This window comes from Pezoporus flaviventris, unplaced genomic scaffold, assembly GCF_033815535.1.
Source record: "Pezoporus flaviventris isolate CSIRO_AGI_PZ_B2104156 unplaced genomic scaffold, CSIRO_AGI_Pfla_v1 ptg000007l, whole genome shotgun sequence".
NCBI lineage: Eukaryota > Metazoa > Chordata > Aves > Psittaciformes > Psittacidae > Pezoporus > Pezoporus flaviventris.
This window is the reverse complement of record NW_026892555.1, coordinates 4,181,174-4,204,619: the sequence shown is the minus strand read 5'-3', so window position 1 is coordinate 4,204,619 and position 23,446 is coordinate 4,181,174. Positions and strand designations below refer to the sequence as shown.

General features: G+C 41.7%; 1 protein-coding gene across 2 annotated transcripts in view; it reads right to left on the bottom strand.

Moving 5' to 3' along the window:
- Positions 1-214: 214 nt before the first annotated feature.
- The window catches only part of TRAPPC9 (trafficking protein particle complex subunit 9), a 495,602-nt gene continuing 472,370 nt past the window's right edge, over positions 215-23,446 (bottom strand). For both annotated transcript variants that reach the window (XM_061447668.1, XM_061447669.1), the window contains 2 exons: positions 11,316-11,539; positions 215-3,244 (listed from right to left, as the gene is read on the bottom strand). In XM_061447668.1, the coding sequence (XP_061303652.1) occupies positions 3,065-3,244; positions 11,316-11,539 (404 nt within the window). In that variant the 3' untranslated portion in view covers positions 215-3,064. The remainder of the gene's footprint in view (positions 3,245-11,315; positions 11,540-23,446) is intronic.

Genomic DNA, 23,446 nt, shown 5'->3' with positions numbered 1-23,446 from the left:
TCTCAGATGACAGTTAATGGACACCAACACAGGAGTCACAAATCCTTCGTCTGCTCTGACTTCATCTAGGAAGAGAAAGTGTGAGTAAGGCTGAAATTTCAGTTCCAGTGTCAAATACATCCTTTTGAAGACAGAATGAAGCATCAAGAGATATGTTATTATTCTACAGAAGAACACTATCAAGTATTACAGACAGAAGAGACAGGCAGAGGTGTAAATAACACAGAACAGTATTTATTCAGACATTTCAATTTACACAACTTACACTTCTCCAATGCATATACTGGACCAACATCTGCTCTCAGCAATAGTGATTTAAATTAGGAACGATTTAATTCAACCAAGTGAGATGGTATCAGATTCACACCTGTGTAACAATGCACGGTTTGGCTCATCTTGTTCAAAATAATAGCTGGGTAGTTTGGAGAGATAAAAGCAAGTTTTCAGTTCCAAGAAAGGAGAGCAGATCAAAAGAAGTATCACCACTTTTTCAAGCACTGCAAGGTCCAACCCTGACAGCAACCCCAGTGACAAAGTGTTCTCATTTCAAGTATCTTCCCCTCACTCTTCTCCAAATTATGCTGACACTTAAATATTCCCCTTCTGGACAAGTCACAAATGACCCCCAGAAGGAAGAATTTCTTGTGTTTTATCTCTCTCACCAAGACAAGCGGAAGTGTGAGAAAATTGGGAAAGATATCATAAATGCCAAAAGCAACTAAGCATCCAAGTTGACAAGGGACAGAGTGGTCTACTAGATAATGAACAGATAAACCATTAAGGGTCAGCTCACATAAAAAATCTTGTATTTATGAGCACATATGGCAGATTTATAATGGCATATTGGATACGTAGGAAACAGGCAGCTTGCTTTTGTTATAATGAAACCTGATCCCATTCCAACAGCTTCAGCAGACTGTAGATCAGGATGCCTTATAAGTAAACAGCAAAGGAGTGTTGCATCTCAGTATAAGCTTCACAGAACAGTATCTCCTCAGAGAAACTAACATAAGGAAATGATCCCTTAGATGGGTAAGCAGAAGCATCCTGACTTCAACAGCATCTGCTTTGCAATGTGTTTGTTTCAAATGCAAGTGGTCCTTACAAAGCCTTAGCTGCATTCCTAGCATCTGCAGATTACCTGCTGGGAATACTGAATAAAACCCAATCTGGATTTTGCTGTAACAGTGTTGTGTAACACAGTACAGACACACATGTCAAAAGCAAGCTTTTACAGAGATTAACTGGTTTAATTCCTGCTCTCCTGTGATCTTATCTGTCAGTGTGTACCACCTATCTAATGACAGAGAATTTAGTCTTATGGCATAACCTGCTCAACCAAGCTCCACCAACACCAAAATCATGCCTAACTTGACTGATTGGACCTTCTTTCCCTGGCTGTCTCTATCCCAGAGCCACTGCTCAAGTCTAAGGAACAGTTTTCTTACTGGACATTGCATGATGGCACCTGACAGAGCAGTACATCATTGCAAGTAAATCTTCAGTCGGTCTCAGTTTTCCATCAGTTTAAGATATAAGACTTCCACTCTGGCATTTGAAGCTGTGTACAAAGCCATGGCTCAAGAGCAAACACTGGTAACACTGCCAAAATACAGGTCTTTAGAGATAATACCCTGCATACAGTGGAAATACAGCTATCATGCTGTAGCTATAGTTCCCTCAGATCAGAAATACATTTCTGATTAATACATTACAGTCATTTGCAAACATGCAATGAATTGTGTTCTGAGCACTGTCATTCCTACAGAAAACACAGGACACATCTGGGGATGGTGCAGAGAGCCAGAATGCGCTACCTGGGCTAATGCATCACATGAGCAGGATGGACCAGGTCAGGCATGAAGTGGCATGCCTACATGTGGATGAAGCCTAAGCAAACAGAAAGTCTGCAAAGAGGTTGTGCATGTAGATTCAGCACCTATTGAGTGAGCTACCTGGAGCGCCCCTGCCACATCTACCACCAATTTTAAGAGCTGCAGGCTGTTAATTTAAGAAAAGATTGAGACAGTTTAGAAACATATGGTCCAACAAATAATATATTAATCATACAGCTAAGACATCTCCATGCTTTACATGGGGTAAATGCAGGTCTCTTTATATAAAAACACAACCACATAACCAACCAGTCTCGAGCCCAGTCTATTAGCACAGAAAATCTGATCAGGAAAGTTATGAAAACTCACACAAAGTGACATTAATGACCAGCTGATTAATTCTCTTTGTCTTCAATCATTTCAAGTGGCTGTATGAAACAACTGTGAAAGCCCAAATTCACAGGCAAGCCCTGGGCAACCCCAAAACTTGGCTCATTTCCTTTCTGAAGGACAAAACTCTTTAACTCTTTAGCTGTTCATTGCTTTCCTCCCTTGTTCACAGATCTACCAGACTAAACGGAGTGATTTTACCCGAAGCAAGTGGCACTGAGCTCAGTGGAGGAATTGAATAGCTGGAGGCACATTTGCTATTCTTATTTTCAGTAACACAGGAAGAAGCATCACCACTACTATTTCCGACCAAAGATACCAAATACTCAGCAAACAAGTGAACAAGAACAAGCCTGTGAACAAACCTAAGAGAGACCTACACCTCAAGGGTACATGTCACAGGTCCAGTGTAAGCCAGGAGTAATTTCATACAGATACACAACTCCTGTTGAAAAATGCTAAACTGGGATTACTCAATTTGGAATTGAGACATTCAAACACATGGTTAAACTCAGCCCTCTTAAATTCAGCCCTTGAGACCCTTTCAAACCCACCGATATCAATAGAGTTTGTGGAAGTATAATGCATATATTAGCAGTTTCAAAGGCTTTTTTGAAGCAGAGGAAAACTCTAGCATAGCTATAATCTGTCTCTCTGTCTCTCTCTGAAATTAGCTAAAGCAGCTGCCCAAATGACTATCAGCCAATTCAGAAAGTGTTCAGCTGTTCCTCCAAAGGAGGGACTGTGGCCTGGGGTTGGACAGAAACAAGCTGGGGTCAAGCAGAGGATGTGCCAAGCATTTCTGTGAGCTGTGGTTAATCAAACAGCACACATCATATTTACAGCTTAGTTTGGACCACAGGCTCCGTAGCACGGATGTGGACGCTAGGAAGGCAGAACCAGGAGAGAGGCAGCTCTCTGCTGCAGTTGTCTTCATGGAATTTGATATTCAGGTAGAAATCGCCCGTGTAGAGAAAGAGAAGTGCTCCAAAGCACACAGAGTCTTTGGTCGGCTTCACCTGGAAAAGAGAACATGAAACTCAGTATAATTAAACCAATAATAATGTCATTTTGCAATTCAGTAGCTCCTTCAGATGATCTCAAAGCATTGTAGATTCACATCTCAATACTGCCTTCACACATAGAGGAATAAAGATCTTGTCCCTTTTCTTGTAATGCTAAAACTGGAGCACTGAAAATTAAATCCTGCCTTATTCTCTTGTGCAGCAAAACTGCAGCACAGCTCAAATCAGGCCTAAATCATATCTCTGAACTCATGTCAAACATATGGTTAAACACCATTTAACAACTTAGTAATAACTAAATTCATGCCACTTACTATTCAGACACAATCTGACTGCAGACTCTGAACAGGAATCTTTAGTATATACCATCACTGAAATAATTATCAAGAAAAATCCCACAGAAAGTAGCCACCCTGATTTAACTTGTCCAAATTAAATAGAGAGTTCACACTGTTCCTACATTTATGTATCTCCCTTCATCACAAAACCACTTACGATCCATATCTTTACAACAAATAATGTATCTCAGTCCATCGTTTCAGCAAGACACTTAAGTAATTCCCAACTTTCACACTCCCACGACTGTTCAGCATGTGATAATGTTTGAATTAATATCTGCTTCCACAAGATGTTGAAGCCAGTTTCTGGGTGCCTAGAATTGGGTTAAAGTTATTGCAGATACAAAACATGGAATCGGCACAAAGTCATTCAACTGAATGGAATTTATTCACATAAATTGGGAAAGGTAACTTCATCCCAGCAGAAAAGAACCAATAAAGGGCACCTGATGCTCCTCAGTACTGGTATTCCCTCAGCCAAGCCATCTTACCAGTTTCTTTCTGCTCTACGGATCCTGAAACCATCAACTCAAGATATACTCATGGGGTCATCCCTACTTCCATGGGTAAGCTGGTGTCCATATATACAATTTTTTACTCATTGGTAATGAGTCTTTCTTTGGTCCTCTGCAAAAGCTTCAGTGCTCATCATGTTACAGAGTCCAGTGTTGTTTCCAAATGACAGCATGACCTACCATTGCTCAGCTAAACCAAGACCCAAACCCAATCACAACAGAAACTCTGGTGTTGGATGCTGAAGAAGAGAGCTCTCTACGTGTGCTGGACTTGAGTGGATTCGGGAAGAAAAGAAAGGGACATCACTGGGAATTGATGGGACATCACCACCTGGAACAGTGAAGGGATAAGGCTAAGGTTCTGAGAGAGGTTATAAGGATTCCTGCCCACTACAAAAAAATTGGTCATATGGTAAACTGGGATATCAACAATGGGGCATTAACTGGGAAAGGGTCTATGGAGTGTCTATGCTGAAGGACATCTTGCCATTGCATAGGAAGATCAGAACAAGGATGACGACTAGACCATCATCCTTCTTCTATGGATGAACCACTAGAGAGGGGGGAGATAGAATCATAGAATCATAGAATAGTTACGGTTGGAAAGGACCTTACGATCATCCAGTTCCAACCCCCTGCCATGGGCAGGGACACCTCGCACTAAACCATGCCACCCAAGGCTCTCTCCAGCCTGGCCTTGAACACCACCAAATGAACCACTAGGAGAAATTTCCAGGGATATTGGGCACCTCAGAAATATGCCTGAGAGCTGAAAGTTGCCTTCCACCACTTCCAGGGAGGAAGGTTATCTGTAGCTTTCAGTTATGAGGGGAATGAGCTGTTTCTGTTTTCTCCTCTTCTAGAGGCTTTTTTGACCTTTACTGCTGGGTCCTTTGGGCAGCAGACATGCACCATGTATAGACCCCTGGGGTATCAGGCTTGTTTGCTGAACCCCCCTAAATTGCTGCTCCTGCACAGGGGCCTGGCTGATCACAAGCAACACAACATCATCAGAGCTGGCAGAGCCCATGCTCCCTTTGGCTATGATGCTGAGCACTTTTGCTGACCTACAGCAAACTCACATGGGCATCCTATCATCCATGTGAATGATCAAAGGAGCCACAGCTGTTCTCCTGACCCTGTCCTTGGCATCTCCCCTCCTCTCTGGGTATAAGTTCTTGCCCTCTGGCATTGCGTCTGGACATGCAGAACAACATCAAGCTGTCTCCCCTCTTGTTTCCTTTCCCTCCTGCCTTATTTCCACCTCACTGGAACTGATGCGGACTTGCATCAGGGGCAGACACTAATGCCAGCAATGGGTGGAGGCAAACAACAAACGGAGCCTCCTCAGGACCCATACCTTTTTCAAGCTCCCAGTCTATTTTTCCTAATCTATCTGCACCATGAGGAAGTATCTGTAACAGCATTGATCAGAGCCCTTGACAAGCAGGAAGGTGGCTTCAGGCATCGATGCGACCTTTTCACTCATTTGAAGTTCCGCCTATGTGGTTGCTCATTCCTCCTGCCTTTACAGCACAAGTCTCTGCACCAGTCATAGAATTATAGAATCACAGAATCATAGAATGGTTTAGGTTGGAAAGGAACTTAAGATCATCCAGTTCAAACCCCCTGCAATGGGCAGGGACACCTCACACTAGCCCATGTTGCCCAAGGCTGTGTCCAACCTGGCCTTGAACACTGCCAGGGAGGGAGCATTTACCTCTTCTTTGGGCATCCTGTTCCAGTGCCTCACCACCCTCACAGTAAAGAACTTCTTCCTTATATCTAACCTGAATTTTCCTTGTTTAAGTTTAAACTCATTACTCTTTGTCAAGGAGAAGAGTCAATGAGGCAGATAGTGGTATGTGTCCTGTTCTGCCTGCACCCCATTTCTCTGTGTGCAGTACGCACAGACCAGACAACAGTGTTCATTGTTTGGGGACTATCCGGTCTGTATGGCCATTTATACACCACTACTCTAACCAACACCTGTGGCTTGGGAAGAAATAGAGAAGCAAAAGTAGCCTGAAACCTCTGCACTGCTGGGATGTAAGTGGCTCTGCAGAATTTATAAGAACTTTCTTCCAAAATAGTAACTATGAAAAGTAAGGCTGCTTCTCTAATGGGGCTGCCTAGAAACATTTCAGAACACCATAGGTACATGAGCAGCAGGCAGGTCAGGAGAGGGACAGATCCAGCCCAGCTGGTGTACCAGGTACAACACTGATTTTGAAGTTAATCCACCTACATTTAGGTGTCTCTCTGCTCACCAGATATCCAAGCTCCTATTACAATAAGAAGACATCTAGTCAATGCAGCCACTGGAGCAAACACACAATAGTCTACCAAGCCAGACTAGAGTCAAGGTACAGTTGCCTAAACACAGGCATCTCATCACATTTTGGATGATCTAAGACATTGAGACATGTGCCCAGCACTGGCAAGATTTAAAGGATGATTTACAGGATTTCTGGCAGGAGGTGGAGGCCAGATGGGATACCCACAGCACCTAAAGGATGGTAGAGACCTACTTTTAGGCAACTGAATCTCACCCATGGTGTCTATGTTAGTGTAAGCCAGGTTCTACTAGCTGCAGACTACATCCTCATTGACTAATGGGAGCTTAGCTGGCCAGCATCCCATGGTGACACCTACTCACTCAGATGTCTCAGTCTGGAACTGAATCCACCCAAATGTCTGTGGAGTGGATGTCCACATCTGAGTCAGCTGTTCAACACAAGGATTCATCTCATCAAATGTAGAATGAGGTAATCCCAGAGTTATATATTGGTTTGGGTTTGAAGGGACCTTAAAGCTCATCCAGTTGCAACCCCCTGCCATGGGCTGGGACACCTTCCACTAGAGCAGCTTGCTCCAAGCCCCTGTGTCCAACCTGGCCTTGAACACTGCCAGGGATGGGGCAGCCACAGCTTCTCTGGGCACCCTGTGCCAGCACCTCTGCACCCTCACAGGGAAGAACTTCTTCCTAAGGGCTCATATCAATCTCCCCTCTGGCAGGTCAAAACCATTCCCCTTGGCCTGTCCTTACAGGCCCTTGTAAAAAGCTCCTCTCCAGCTTTCCTGTAGTCTCCCTTCAGGTTCTGGGAGCTGCTCGAAGGTCTCCCCTTAAGGAGCCTTCTCTTCTCCAGGCTGAACCAGTCCAACCCTCTCAGCCTGGCTCCAGAGCAGAGCTGCTCCAGCCCCCCAGCATCTCTTTGGCCTCCTCTGGACTCGCTCCAACCCCCAAAATACCCCTTTAAGCTCCATCAATCCTGATGAGTTGCTCTCCACTACCTGCAAAGGGAGCTCAGGGTGACTTGTTTAGATGTGTACACAAGTTACATGTTTCTACCGCTGACTGCAATGCATGATCCATCTACCAAACAAGAAACATGAAGATCACATACTTGTGCCTGATTCAGACCAAATTTGTATTGTCAATCAATCTAGAAGCACACAGCTCTCACAGTGTCACTGCCTAGATATGTACCTATATGTTGTGCTGATCTGGGATGCTGTTGAATACCTGCTTGCTGAGTTGAACCAGAGCTGAAACAGCTTTACTAAAATTCTACCAAACCACGGAAAGCAAAGATGGGAAACTTCTACCCCAGAAAAAAATGACTGAAGAATCAAGAAAGAGATGCCCACATCACCCCTCTGCTCCACTGAGATAGAAGAAAAATTAAGTTTCTACCTCTAATCCTTCCCGGTTACCATGTGGGACAGCGACTGCATAGAACTAATTATTCCTTATTTTTCCTGCTGTAGTATTTAGGGAGCTCAGCTGGAGATTAGGACTAGTGCCAGCTACTGTTCGCTGCCCCAAAGAGTTTACAGTGTGAGGAAGACACTGCCAAGAAAACTAACTTGTTCCAGATAGGCCACAGAGGACTTGCCAGAAGTGAGCAAATGTTCATCATAGCTCCTGAGATGATGCAAAATGACCATCTACTAATGATTTTCTCCTCATCTCCCACTGCCAATCACTTGAGCTAGTGTGTGATAACACATGAAGTTAAGAAAGCTGCTTGAGAATAGTAATGGCAAAAGCAGGGGCAACAAGGAAGGATGAAGGAAGGTAGATACAGTAAGCTCTACAGAAGATACAGTTTTTGGTTTTAATTTGGAAAGAATAAACTCTGATCAACTAATTAGCAAAAAAACCCAATCCACTACTAGTAATAACTAAGAATTTTTTATAATATGGCTAAAGCCAAACTTCAGGCTGTGAGTATAAAGATATAAAAAATGCAATGTATTTTAATGGATGGGGGAGCACCATGCTATCTTATTTTCCAAAACCCCACAAAGAACAAAGATGTCTGCTATCTAAATGATAACTGATGAAGCTTCTTTTTCTGTTAAATACAGGCACAGAAAGGTAAGGTTAACCAAATTAGAAGTTGTGCTTCAAAATAAAGATTCTACTTAATTTAAAATGCATGGAAATATCTCAATATCCTTTAAACCTTTCAGTAAAAGGAATTTGCTTTTTGAAGTAGTATATCCCAGCAGAGACTTTGTGACACAAACCCCGGCTGCTGCATTGAATTGAAGTAAGGGCACAAAAAGGTGAATAACCACTCACTACGTTACTTCCAAGATAAATCATCTAACCTGGACTTCAAGCCGCAAGAAAGAGAAATATGAAATCGTACGGCTTTTACCCTTTAAACAATTTATATTCATGCTGTGAAGCAGCATGTGCATACTGAAAATGCCTGCGTATATCCCCTGCCTCCCAGGTAGCAGCAGAAACTGATCTGAAACTTTTTAGTCTGGAAACAAAAATAACTGTGATTTGCTGAGCATGAGGCTTAAGATGAAACGAACATTAGGAAAGCAGAGCATGTTTGGGTTCTGTTTTTTTCCCCAGAGAAATCACATTCAGCTCAGCACCAATAATGGAGTTTCTGCAGCAGAATGACTACAGACCAAATTTGTAAGATGCGAGAAGTATCACTGTCCTGCTGTAATACCTGATGTTCCTGCTTGGTTCTTGACCACCCACTACTGGCACGCCAAACCATATGCTAGCTCTCCATCCTTCCTCGCCCCCAGCTCAGCAGCGCAATAAATCATGTCACCACCTCCTTGCCGGTGTCAGTGTAAAGTCAGCCCAATTAGCTTAAACTGCTGACAAACATAGTTTGTGCTAAACTGACCAACTTTGCAAGAAAACAAATGCTCAGACGGTCTCTCATGATGGGTACTGGGAGGAAGGGAGCATCTTTCCTGCAGAGGGGCAGAAACAAGCAGCTGGGAAAAAGCAGCATCCCAATTCACCTCCATTTAACAAGTGAAATGATTGTGGCTCCATGAGCTCAGTTTATAAGAATAATGGACACAGGTTTAATAGCAGCGAGTTACACCAGCAGGGAATCTGGCTCAAGTGTCTCAGCTTTCACTTATATAAAAAGAGGAACTCTGAATGTCTTTCATGTCACCCAAACACGAGATTCTTCGGTTTCTTAACCAGTGTCTGTTTGAGTTTCTGCCAAACTCAGACCACAAACACAACTTTCGGTATGTTCATTCTTCCCTGAAGCATCAAATGCACAAACCAGCACTTTCGTCTTGCCCCCAAACCAGGTGTGGCTTTCTGAAATCTTTTTTCCATTACTGAATTAGTTATTACAGGGAATGAAGGGCCCTCTGACAGCATTAGATACACTGTTCTAAGAATTTTCTTCCATGAGCAGGGCTCTATGCCTTAAAGAAATATCACTAAACATTTTCTCCACAATCCTGTATAGCACAAGTATCAATACTACATACTCCAAAATGTAACATTTCTCATCTAAGAGCTGACATTTTCTTCATTTCACCTTTTTGGATAAAAAGGAGAACAAACAGCAGAAAACAGCTCTATTTTTAACTTATTTGGGACTCTGTTTACAGGAGAAATACTCAACAATGGAGCAAAAGCAGGGTCTGGAAAGTATGAGAAGGCTGCCTGGGCAGGCACAAGAGATGTGACCTCCTGACTTCTTGCCCAGTAGGAGACTCAATCAGAAGATAAGAATAGATGAGGCTGACACCTCCTTCTCCCCTCATTAGCCTGGAGGGTCAGGCCCTTCAGCATCCAAACACTGTGATTGAAAAGCCCAGGTTGTCAGAGTCAAAGAAAGCCATTTCCTGATGATTTCTGTTGACATATTTAAAGTATTCAGCTAAGAATACAGTTGGCCCCCATTAAAACTCAAGTTGATAGTAAATTCCATGATCATTAGCTTTTGAAATGTTTTCTTCCCATGATGAGTAACTGAAGAATATGCATGGTGACTATCACTGCGGTTAACCTTTAATTTCTTCTTTACTAAGGTTCACTTATATATTCAGTTTTGACAGGCACATTTTATTAGCGATCTGAGGAATTGACCTAAGCAAAGGTCCTAAGCACTACCCGAAACACCCTCTTCTTCATGTTTATTTTATAAGTTACCAGAAATACTGTTTATTCCTCTCTGCAGTACTGTCTGTATGTTCTTCATTCCTTTTTTTATCTTTTGTAGCAGTTTTTTTGGGAAGGATGTGGGAGAAAGCAGTTTGGTAACTTCAGTTTCTTGCCTTAGGAGCAAAAAGCTGCCAGACTTGAATTGTCCAAAGAAGAAATTGAGAGAAAAAAATCAAAGTCTCAATTGTTCTAAAAAGAAGACTTATTTTTTCCTCATTTTAAGCATGTTTTCTATTTTTCTTTATAGTTTTATAACATAATTCTAAGCAACAAGGAAATGAACCAGCTCCTCATATTGTTCATTAATGTTTAGCATTTTCTTTTTGCAGTCTGTTGCAGTTCCTAAGGATCTGACTAAAACTGATTTGCTGAGTTCCTTGCCTCAGCCTGAGAAGTATTTCTTAGGGACTAGAGAGGAAAAGTTACTTAAAATCTATTACTGCAGCTGCACTGAGTGGCTCAAGGGACTGGCAATATGGTACTAAACATTTTAACTAGGTTACCCGCTCTTATTCAGCTCTAGAGTGACCAAAGGTTACTGGCTCTGATAGTTTACATGATAGGAAATTAGTCATAAACCATTTCAGGGAGATTAATCTCCATCCCCAAACTTAGCAGCACCTTTAGCAACAGTTGGCATAATCATGGTGCTTTCCAAGACTTAATCTGCTTTAAAACACTCAGTTGAATAATGAAGCCCTTTACAAATGCACGTTATCCGGAATCATGATACACATGATAGAAAGACTTACAGAATCAATGTAGAAGGTGTTGGATCCAACAAAGGTGATAGCATCTTGCAGCTCATAGTTGTGCACCCCATTCTGGTAATCCTGGTAGGGCATCACGGTGAGAGCGAAGGGCCCCACACTGTGTTTGCTCCAGTTGGTCAGCTTCACCTGCAGCGGGACAGGGTCTCCTACTTTGCAGTTCACCACGATATCACAGTCACAAAGCTGGCCATCAACAAGGATATCTGCAAATCAAGAAAAGAATCCCTCAAAATGTTGGCCTCTTGGTTTAGAAAAGGAATTAATCTTGATAGGAAACTGAGCAAGACAAAGTAATCTCAATGAAACCAAGAGTGAATGACATTAGATTAACCTAATAACCATTAAATAATGGTTAACATTAGGAAAGGAAACCCAACGCTGCAGTGCTGTGTAGGGCCGTGTTGCAGGGCAACTGCTTCCTAAAACCAGTTCAGTTAAGTCTGATACATGTTCTCAGCTGTTAAAATTGCTATTGAAAAGCCCAATCTCAACCTATATACAGGCACCAGAAGATACTTTTTTAGCCTCCTCCCTTGAAGGCCAAAGCCATAGACAACTTCTCATGCTCCTCCTGCAGATCAACAGCATCAGATGAAGGGAAATGCAAACAGGAACCATCAATACAAATGGTAGTTAGATAGATCCATGTTCACATGTTACAGCCAGAGTAAATCCTCCTGTATGGAGATGACCTTTTGGAGCAGGACAGACAGTGCCAGAATTTGCAATTTAATACATATATTAAAGCCCAGCTTATAACAAAGAAAAGGGATTAAAAAATTACACAGCAGTACCACGAGCTTGTTCACTCCTTGCACTTTAATTCATTGTGGGATTTCTATTTTTAACTTTCTACTTTTCCTTCCCTTACTGGGATAGCAGAAAATATAAAGCCTCTAAATTGGCTACTGCTGGGACAATGACAGCCAGAGTAATGCGTCCACTAACCTTTCCCATTTGCTTATACAGAACCAAAATGTTTCATTACCACCACACTATGAAATAGCCAATCCAATACCCCAGTCTGAAAGGGCTCCCAGTTGTGCAGTATTGCTGCATATTTCACATGAGGTTATCTACGATGCACTATTAATACAAGAACATTTCTATTTCACTATGGGTTCATGTTCAGAGATAAGAGAAAGCCCTTGGTACATGTAAGAAAGCATCCTCTGTGTGAATACCTATCCCCACAATCTCATATGCCCATGAGGCATTTCGATCACTCCAGCTCCTCCTCAGTTGCTTGCCTTATGACATACAGAATATTATCCTCTGCCAACAGCATCAGATTTACATTAGTAATATCTCCTCTTCAAGAACAGACACTATTTTTATGCTTCAGGAGCTTTCGCAGAAAAAAATACAAAAAAACCAAAGCACAAAGCAACATTTTACACCAAAGTGGTTTTTTTTTTTTTTACTTATTTTTCTTTGTTGCCTTAGACAAAAAACCTACAAAATTAGGCATGTTCTTGTGATGCCCTTTAGCCTGGAAAACTGAACAAGCCTTAGTGCAGCAACTGGAAAAAAACCCTGTAAAGTTAGTGCCAAAGACAAAACAAGCTCAGAAAGGGACATGTATTCCTGAGGTCAGGTCGGCAAAGCTCAGCTACCCAGATGAAAATCCCTCCTTGACCAAACGTGTCCAAGTGCAGCCCCATGACCCAGACACAAGAGGCAGAGCAAGCACAAAGCAACTCTGCACTGCTCAAGCTGCAGCTATCCAAAAGCTGTGCCAGTGTCCAAGTTGGAACAGCGTTTGTGCCACAGCCTTTTCTTTCCAAAGCAGATGCCCAGTTTTTGACAAGAGTCCTGGTGAGGCCACATCTGGAGCACTGTGTCCAGTTCTGGGCTCTTTGGTACAAGACAGATATGGACATAACGGAGAGTCTGGTGAAGGGCCATGAAGATGATGAAGGGCCTGAAGCACCTCTCCTCTGAGGAAAGGCTGAGAGAGGTGGGACTCTTCAGACTAGAGAAGAGAAGGCTCAATGGGGGATGTCATCAATGCATACAAACACCGGAAGGCAGGGTGCAAGGAGGACAGAGCCAGGCTCTTTTTCGTGGTGTACATTGACAGGACCAGAGGCAATGGACACAAACTGAAACACAAGAGCTTCCTTTTGAACATCAGGAAATATATTTTTGACTGTGAGGGTGACTGAGCACTAGCACAGGTTGCCCAGGGAGGTTGTGGAGTCTCCATCCTTGGAGATCTTCAAAAGCCATCTGGACACAGTCCTTGGCAAACGGCTGTAGGTGGCCCAGTTTGGGCAGGGGGTTGGACCAGATGACCTCCAGAGGTCCCTGCCAACCTCAACCATTTTGTGATTCTGTGAAAGGAAGTTAGATTCACTATCGAATTTTAGGAAAGAGCTAGAAAAACTGTTTGGCATTGCACATATTGCACTAGAACACTCTAATCTGTTATGGGCTCTCCTGCCTAAGATGATCCAATTGCTTCTTGCAGGACTGCCTTAAGACCATGGAGGTAAAATAGTGGTTATAATGGTATTGCACTATCTGAGAAAACACAACAATGTGTGTGTGTATAATCATATACTCATAGAACAGTTAGGGTTGGAAAGGACCTCAAGATCATCTAGTTCCAACCTCCCACCACAGAAGTGAAGTCCAGTTGCTTGTATTAATTCATTACTTTATATGAGTTTATGTTTTTATCCTTCTCCCTGCAAGGTAACTGCTTTCATTAAAAAAACCTCAAGCATATTCCCAGATCAGCAGGAACCTTCAGAAATACTCAGTAAGCCAAATGGACAAATCTTCATTTTCAAGCTGCTCATCAACTTGCCTTTTAGCTCTAAATTCAACTCTCTGCTGTAGGAATTGTACATGAACCCTCTGCCCTCTGTCTCCACCTTTTTATCTAACAATAGTTCAGAGCATTGCTGCCTAATATCTTCATGTGAAAGAGAAAATCCAAACAAAAGGGAAGCAATTAAGTCTGGCTCAACCAGATTCATTTTCTTTCTTATACCATCCCCCCCCAAATCAATTCATTTAAGATAGACTTAAGAGCGTGTGTGTGCGCACGTGCTCGCGTACATATTGAGAGATTATTTCCTTCCCTTCCAGCACACCCTTCCCTCCTGCAGTATGAAGCCAAGGATATCAATGAGATGTCAGATGAGAAAACACACATGGCTGGCGTGCAAAATACTATGGAAAGGAGTGTTTAAAAACAGTCCCCTTTCATCAGAGAGAACAGCTTGGTTTGACAGGCAGCTTTACTCCCTTCCTGACACAGAAAACATCTCATGGACCATACGGATTTGCTTTAATATTTTCATCTATGAACAGAGGAAAAGCCATGTGTACGGGGTCCCATTTCTGCAGATTCAGCTCACTCACACAGATGGCGTATAAAAACTGAGACTGCTCACACCACTGCTGTGAGAGTGAATCATTATTGGCTTCGGTATACAGGAGCTCTGAATCAGAAGATACAGTCGCTAGCACAGAAGACAGTGGTGGCCGTACCTCCATCCTCCAAAGATTCAGATACAAGAGAAAGAGAAGGACCAAGTATAACGCAAGCAGCATACATAAATTACATTTAAAAAGGTGGAAGTGTAAACTCTGGCTGTCATGGCAAAAAAAAAAAAAGAACAAAGACCTGTCAATCTCCTTCTAATTAAAAGTTAAATCCTTATAAGTACTTTAATAATCCAACAGAAGGCTGCTTTTTTATACCCCGCTCCTTTCCTGCTTATTTACATACACATCCACTATGTTGGCATCCTTGGTGCCAACATTACCCTGCAATGCTTGATAGCCATGAAAAAAGAGACACAGTTTCTGCCATGAACAGGCATCAGATCTCTCTATGATGTTCTCTGTTTATTGTACCAAGGCAGAAAATGTTGTCTAACACATTTGGAAGGCAGAGGATGAAGATGATACAAGCCACTAAGAAAGGTGATTGGAAAGCTTTGCTTTTTCACTGATGGCCTTAGCCAAGCCTTTTAGGATCTCTGTGAATTAACCTTTCGGTTGGAAAAACTAGTTCATGGCCCAGCTGATAAGTGATGCTTACTGACATCACAGGAAGTCTGGGAGACCACGAAAATAATACTTTAGAATTCTTCTAGCATCTTTCTTTTGGGATCTTAAAACTCTCAAGAAAAGGGAATGAATGTTACTAACAAGAAGACAACTACCGGTCCACAAGAAAATCATCATTTACCATCACCTGTCAGGTGCACTTCTGTCTACATCACCCAAAGGAGCACCTTGGAAATGAATACCAAACATTATCAGCATTTTGTGTTATTTACTCTGCTCATATTAACACATAGTAAATTGCTCTTGTGACTTTGTCAAGTTTCCCTGTGAGTGCTCCCAATTCATGGGCCCACTTGTACGTCAAAGAGTCCTGAGCCATGGCTAATTCCATTTCCACACCCAACTCCCTGTTTCCCACCATGAAAGTTTAATTTTGGAAAGCCGCATACAAATACGTGTTTAATCTCAATGGAAATGCATATTCCAGCAATGTTTACTCTTCTCACTTAAGTTTGGGTTGATTTTCAAAAACAGGCTGCAGAGGAAGGCAGGCAGGGTATTGGTGTTTGTGCTCATCTCTGCAGTGTGGGATGGGGAAATTTCCATTGGATATTTGCTTTTAAATGGGATGTTGAATTCCTAGCTGATGCAGATGCACTGGCCCCTGCCATTCAGTGCAGCTGGGAACCCGGCTCAAGACTTCAAGCAAACAGCTCACAGAGGCATGGCTTTGCACAAACAAGTAGGTCAATAAAACTCAAGGCAAGAGATGCCCAAATGACTAAACACTTCTCACATGAAAGGCAAAAGAGATCTTCGAGCCCAGAAACGCAAGCCTTGCCCAGCTGTACTGTGTACTGTGATGAATTTTAGTCAATCAACCATTTTTTATGCTGTTAGAACTGTTCCTAAATACAAGTTTTACCCATCTGTGAAACTGGGGTAGCTGTGATTTGAGCAGGGGAGAGGAGCAGCAACAATGCTGATGTCTCTAGATAATGTTCATCAGGTACTTCGATGGAGGAAAGCCAAGACCAAGAGCCCAAGGCAGAGATGCTGCAGTGAAAATCTCAACAGAATGATTCACTTTTCCTGTGTTCACCAAATCTAAAGTGCTGATTAAAGTGTCTGCCCAGGCCAGCTTTACTTCTAATTGTCCTAAAAGAGCAAGGAAAAGGCCACGCTGTCTGTAACAAGGTTGGTTTTTACTTTTTTTTATTCCTGGCCTCTTCTGCAAGAATGTTTGTTCAGGATTTTGTAAGGGACTTAAAAAGCAAAGAGGATTTTATGTATTTATTTTCTGAATGATTCATTTAGAAATAGGCTGAACAATTCTGCCCATTTCTGATCTTACATATTTTGCAGATGGGACAGAGATCAGAATGGAGAAAAAACCCTGTACTACAGGGAAATGCTCTATGTACAGAGCAAGCTGATCCTGTCTGTCTCCAAATCAGAGTTCCCCATCCCTCTGATCATGCTGCCTGTCAGGTCAGCAAGAGTTTTAGGATCCTGTTATTTAGGGTTCGGTTGGCTGCTTAGAGGAGCTAATGTGGCATTCTATTGAGACAAAAGGCGCCTTGAATTTTCCTATGTGTCTGTCTCTATTGTTTTATGAACTTAAACATTGCTTCTGCTTCCCCTCTTCCCACTTGTTCTCCCTCACACAGACCAGCTCCCTTTCATTTTCCAAACTGTTCATGCACTATTTACACACAGAGATACAGCTTTGGTTACATTTGTCCATGACAAGTTCTTGCAATATTTTCAGAGCTGAATACATCCATACAAAAGATATTTCTATGAATATAAAAACTGGGTTCCCTGTCACTCTCATCATGAAAACGCTGCACGGTTATTTTATAACACAAGAGCCTCAAAGCAATTTGCATAAAACATTCTGTATGTGGTTTCGATACGCTCCTCACACCAGACCTGAGCATCTTAACTTGTAAAAACATCTTTGTGTTCATTCATTGTTCTACTGACACAACACAGCCAAATCCATCCCCTGCATAATTTCACTGCAGTCAATAGTAACAGAGCACAGAGGTATACAGACGTTTGTACTATAACAGGCTCAACTTACATGAATATCTCACCTTGTCAACCACTGCTAGTCCTGTCCTCGAAAGTGCCCTTATACTCAGAGCCTGCTCATCCAAAACCCCTACAGACCTGAAAAGTTCAGCTCCTCTCTGGGTCAAGGCCCTTAGACAGGGATGAATAAAAAATACAGGAAAAGATATGAAAAAACTAGTGCAGCTTCCTGCAAGTACCAGTAACCCAGAGACCTTCAGCTAACATAGGGGCACGAACCTGAAAACAGGAAAGTTGGCAGAGGATGGTATAGCTGAACATGAATATATGCTAGTGAAAGAGGCAATTGCTTTCACAGGACCTCTGAGCTACCCGATTCCTGGCAGAATTCCCATCCCCAAACATTTTACAATTGAAAAGCAATTAAAAAGAAAAAAAAAAACACATTTAAAATATAGTTCTAGCAACAATAAGCAATTAGTCTTTGATAATTGTTTGTGTCTTCCTGTTTAATCACTCTTCTGCAGTGGCCAGTATGCTGATGATAGATCCTGACTGGTCCGATTATCATTTTTGCCAAATGGCTTTGAGTTTGTTTCTGTTCTTAACTCTGTGATGACAACAGACTGAGGATGCTGCAGCATCCCTGTAAGACTCGCTTGCAAAAGGACTTTTCAACCTTGCTCATTTGCACCGAGGAAGCTTTCTTCTTCCAAATCAGTACAATGTTTATATCCAATTTTAAACTCCAAATCTATCCTTGGCAGACAAGTGATGAGCGTTCAATTTCAGTGCTACTTGATCTCGGCTGCAAACATTTAGATGTAGTACAATCTTCTTCAATCAACTCTAAATACCTGGGTCACGCTACCTCAAAAGACAAGCATGAACATGACTAGTGCTTTGGGGTTTGACTGCCTCCAACTTCTAATTGGGATCTTAAAACAACAAACCTGAATCCACGTTAACCACAGGTTTAATTAAGAGATGAGTAGTTCAGTTTAACCTCTCTGATTTTGATGGGCGCTATTTTCTTTTGCATGTATCTTTTACAACAGACATCTCTTCTTCCCTGTGAAATTGCTGGCACATGGATGGCACCTGCCTCTCTCCTTTATCCTCTGGCAGTCAAGATAACCTGTCATTTGGTGATGTGCCCAATTTGCTATCAAAGTGAAAATCACTTCAGAGTTCGTACTGCTTGTGTCCAGCCCTTATCAAAATGCTCAAAGGCAGACCTCTAAAACTTTAAAATTCCCAAAGCTCTGTGTTTCCTTTTGACTTATCTTTATCTTAAAATACTCAATGACATAGCCCCAGCTTGCTTAAACAGCCTCATTTCAAAATGTGGGCCAACCCCTTTTTATCTATTCATCCCAAGCAGGTTTGCAGAAGACTTCTTTTTGTTATCTGCTACACAGGCAGGCTGGCACACAATGGATGCCTGAGTTTTGAAATTTCACAGGATTTGCATGTTATTTTAGGTTATTGAAAACTTTCTGTCTATAGCTTCTCTGTGGCACAGCTACTTTCAAGAGCATTCTTACCCTGCCTTGCTAAAAAAAGGAAAGGAAAAAAAAGGGGGAAAAAAGCCCCTATATAACATTTAAACAAAACTACGCTTTAGTGGTGGTCGTGGCAGCGTTGTGTTAACAGCTGGACTTGATGATCTTAAATCACCTTCTCCAATCTAATTGATTCTATGATTCTAATCCATACTAGGATATATCATAGAGTACTATTTTTTTTCTATTCTGGCAGGTTTGTGCAAAACCACTGCAGGTCATGAATAACGTGGCTTAACCTAAAGCTTACTGAAAGAAAAATCACCTTATTCCTCATTGGTTCCTTGACACTTAAGATTTTCTCCTTCTTTCTGCCATTCTGCAGTGATGGATGTGAGACAAGCCTGTCCCTCTGCAGAGGAGATTTTTAAAGCTCTCATTCAAACTTTGTGAGAGTTTCTGACTTGCGAAAGTTAATGGTAAAAAAAGGAGTCTGTAGCCCTTATGTGCTGGTTTGGGAGTCTGATCACAAAGCAGGTTTAGTCTAGACACTAAATAGATTGCAGACCTCCAGGGAGTGTTACTTGCTCTAGAAATCAGTGATAAGGATGGTGATTGTGGTACATTCCCTATGGAAATACTAGTGAGCTAGCACAGGGTCACAAAAGAAGTAATGCCTGCTTACCAGCAGAGACACCAAACCAGGCTCCTGTACTCAATTCTGTGCATGCAAAGTCAAATATGTGTATTTCACCACTCGACCTATCTAAAATCTCACTGAATATGGGAATATGGAAGTGGAAACTGTCCTTCTGGATTTTGTACTGTATCAAGTGGAAACAGTATGCTCTGCATTATCCATTCAACAGACACAGTGCAACTCTGGACTCTTATATAGATAAGGAATCATATCTAACAGGTAGCTGTTTTTTAAGTTGCTAATTATAAACTAATTCTACGTGTAGTGTAACTGTCATATTTGAGACCTGCATGATGAAATACGCGATGTCAGAAGCAGAAGAAACTCAAACACAGGTGAGAAGAGAGATGAGACAGCAGGTATCTCCATGTTCAGATGTAGAGAGACACAGGATGCTTTAAGAAAGCAAAAAAAAAAAAAAAGATACTAATTATTTAAAGAAAAATGATGGGTATATGACCCATTTTCCATGCTTGTCTTGAAAAAGAACAGTGAAATATGGCATGAGATGTCCAGGCTATAAGAATTTTTGTGTCCTTGTAGAGCAGCCAAAGCCTGGTGTAAGATAATATATAACCCCCTATTAACAGGCAGGTAGATTATTTACCACATCTCAGTAACTGTGTAAATATGAGCACTAGGACACTGAGCTTCATAGGCCTCCTTTAGGCCAACCATGATTGAAACGCAATGAGCTGAGCTAAATGAGAGATATTAAACAACTCCAGGTACTGCAGCACTTTATGTACGGGGAAGGTGTGACGTGTGGTTACTAGACTACATGTGCCTAATGTCTACAGACTAGAGCTGCTCAAAAGCTGAGATGCACATTAAAATGGACATATTCTTAACAAAGTTTCTTTGAATTTCAGTCACAGCCTATTTCAGTTGAATTTGTTTAACTTAGCAGTGGATTGATTTTTTTACTAGAAAAAATTATAAGTAAATAGGAAAAATGTTTTACTGTTTTTCCTATGTATGGTTAGTCCATTCTGACACTTTTGCATGAAGACATGAGACAGTAATCCAGACAGATGTGACTTGGAAACCGTGAAACCCTACTATGGTGTTATGACTTCTTTATTCTGATTGCATCCTTCTTCTACATCATGATGTGTCTCAAAATCCAATTTGAATACACAAAAGAACTGCACTACTAGATACATGTAGATGAGGTTTTTGGTCATCCTCTGTGACACAAATCCATACTCTTCCTGGTTAGACAGGACATGAACAAACAAATAACAATCAAACTTACTGAAAACAAAAAATCTTGAAGCCTGGAGTCATCAAACCAAACAACTTTTGGCCTGCCTCTGAGTTCTTTCTGTTAATAATTTACTACTTACTAAAACTGAACATGCTCAAAACCCAGCTCCTGAATTTTTCATGAAGTCCTTTCCATATGTATCTTAATTTCAGAAATAAAATCAGACTTTTCCTGCCAATCTTGACTTTCTTTTTGACTTGATCTCCTCTCATGACTCACACCTCCCATCTGTGATTAAATCCTGATGCCACTTTCTACAAAACTTCTCCAGATTTGACCTTTTCACTTTGCCTACATTGCCAAGCCCTTGTCTAAGACCTAATTGGATTACAAACTTTAACAGTTAAAATCTCTTCACCCCTGCTTTTGAAACCTCCAAACTAGTTCCATTCTATTTTACTGAAGACCTTGCTGCAAAGATTGTCCTGAAGGTCTATAACCTGGTTATATACACATGGCACCTCACATAGGCATCATTCCCAGCTTGTCTACTTTCTAACTATAGCAGTAGAGCTCAGCCCGGGCTAAATCCACACATAATGACCCAACTTTTCCTGTGCAAGCTGAAACCTGTTACTGAGGTCACACAGTAAAACTCAGAGAAACCAGCTCTCTGATTGCTCCAGAGGTGGCAAGTTGTGCTCACTGCTACCTAGGGTCTACAAATTGAGTGCAAAACTACTTCTCTCCTATTACCCTGTTATACTATTTTCCCTATTCCTCTTCCCTGCTAACCTTTTTCTTTATTCCATATAACAAACATATATACTTTTATAGCATATATATATATGATATATATATGCATATGTGTATATATATAACAGACTCAACACTTTTAGGGACAACAGTACTGATGATCCTAAAAGCTTAGCAGAACAATTTGTATGGCACTTAGAACTATGCAGACCTATTTTCCTGTGATGCCCAGCAAACACTGCTAAAGAATTAGAAACAATAAAATGACCTTAAATAAATTAAAAATACCTAAATCTGTGTATCTCAAGTCTCAGGCTATCTGGTGAGGCGAGAATTGAGCATATTACCATTTTTCCACATCATAGAATCATAGAATCGTAGAACAGTTAGGGTTGGAAAGGACCTAAAGATTATCTAGTTCCAACCCCCCTGCCATGGGGACATTTTAGGATGGAGTTAACCTGTCCTGTGAAGAGCAGTCAGGAGGTTTCACTGAGCAGAAATGAATGCATAAGATACCCAATAGAATTGAGAGGGGATGGTGACTTTCAGAAGATAGAGAAAGAAGAGAGTTATAGAAGCACAGGATAGTTTGAAGACGACCTTAAAAATCATCCAGTTCCAGCACCCTGCCATGGGCAGGGACACCTTCACTAGACCAGCTGCTCATCTTGATTATAAGCTTTCAAAATCTCTATGCTGGCTCACCAAGGTTCCAAATCCTTACAGGAATAAGTCTTACACTAAACTCACTGCATTCTGAGGAAACAGAGACATCAGATACCCTCACAGTGAAGTGCAGGATTTATAGGACATGAAGGGAGAGAGTGGATAAAAGGAAAGCCAACAGTTAGCAAAAGTAAATTGAAATAAAATTGCTATTTAATTATTTGATAAAAGAAATAAAGTAAGAGAACAGAAACCCCTTCTTCCCCATCACTGCATTCTGAGGAAACAGAGACATCAGATACCCTCACAGTGAAGTGCAGAGGATGAAAACTTCGTGTTTAATTAAAACTACACATTAAATACTTAGCAAAAGGGGGGGGGGGGGGGGGAGAAGAAAAAAAAAGAAACACTAAGTTCAGCAACAGAGAATAAAACATTCAGTCCTTTCCATACCCAAGGCTGCGAACCATGCCTTAGGCTTCACCTGTCAAGTGCTGCAAAGCATTCCTGCAAACCCTCTCCTTTAATTGGCCATCCGGGTGGCAAAACCTTTCCTGGCTCATACCCCGCAGCCCTGCTCCAGCCCGTGGAGCTGCTGGAAAAATGAGCAATGAGCAGGTGTCAAATTCTGTCCTTTTATCTCTGGCTTTGAGAAGACAGATACTATTATGTGCAAATCAGCGTAGTGCAGCGGCTGATTAGGTCTCTCTTCCAAGAATTGTTTTCGCAAGGCTCTGTGTGCAGACTGGAGCCAGAGCTATCAGCACAGCTACAGGAACAGTATTGTGACTGCTCTACCTCTAGACACCCACAGACACATAAGCAGAGAAATTATTAACTGCACACCTCCATAGCAGGCAGACCAACACCGTGCAGTCTGACCAGCTTTCAGTGGTGAAACCTTTCAATGGCTTATGTATTTTGAGGTTATGTGTGTATTAGGCCAGGTTGGACAGAGCCTTGGGTGACATGGACTAGTGTGATGCATCTTAAGGTCCTTTCCAACCCTAACTATTCCATGATTCTATGTTTGATACGCATCAGCGGAATGCCTAACAAATGAAGAGAGGTTGTAAAGCATAGGAAGCTGACAATGTTAACAAAATTGAAGTGAAAAGTCTTCATAACTCAATGTACAGGGAACGACTTGATGGGCTCCTCAGCAATACCTCTGAAGTCATGTACCATTTTGTGGATTTAC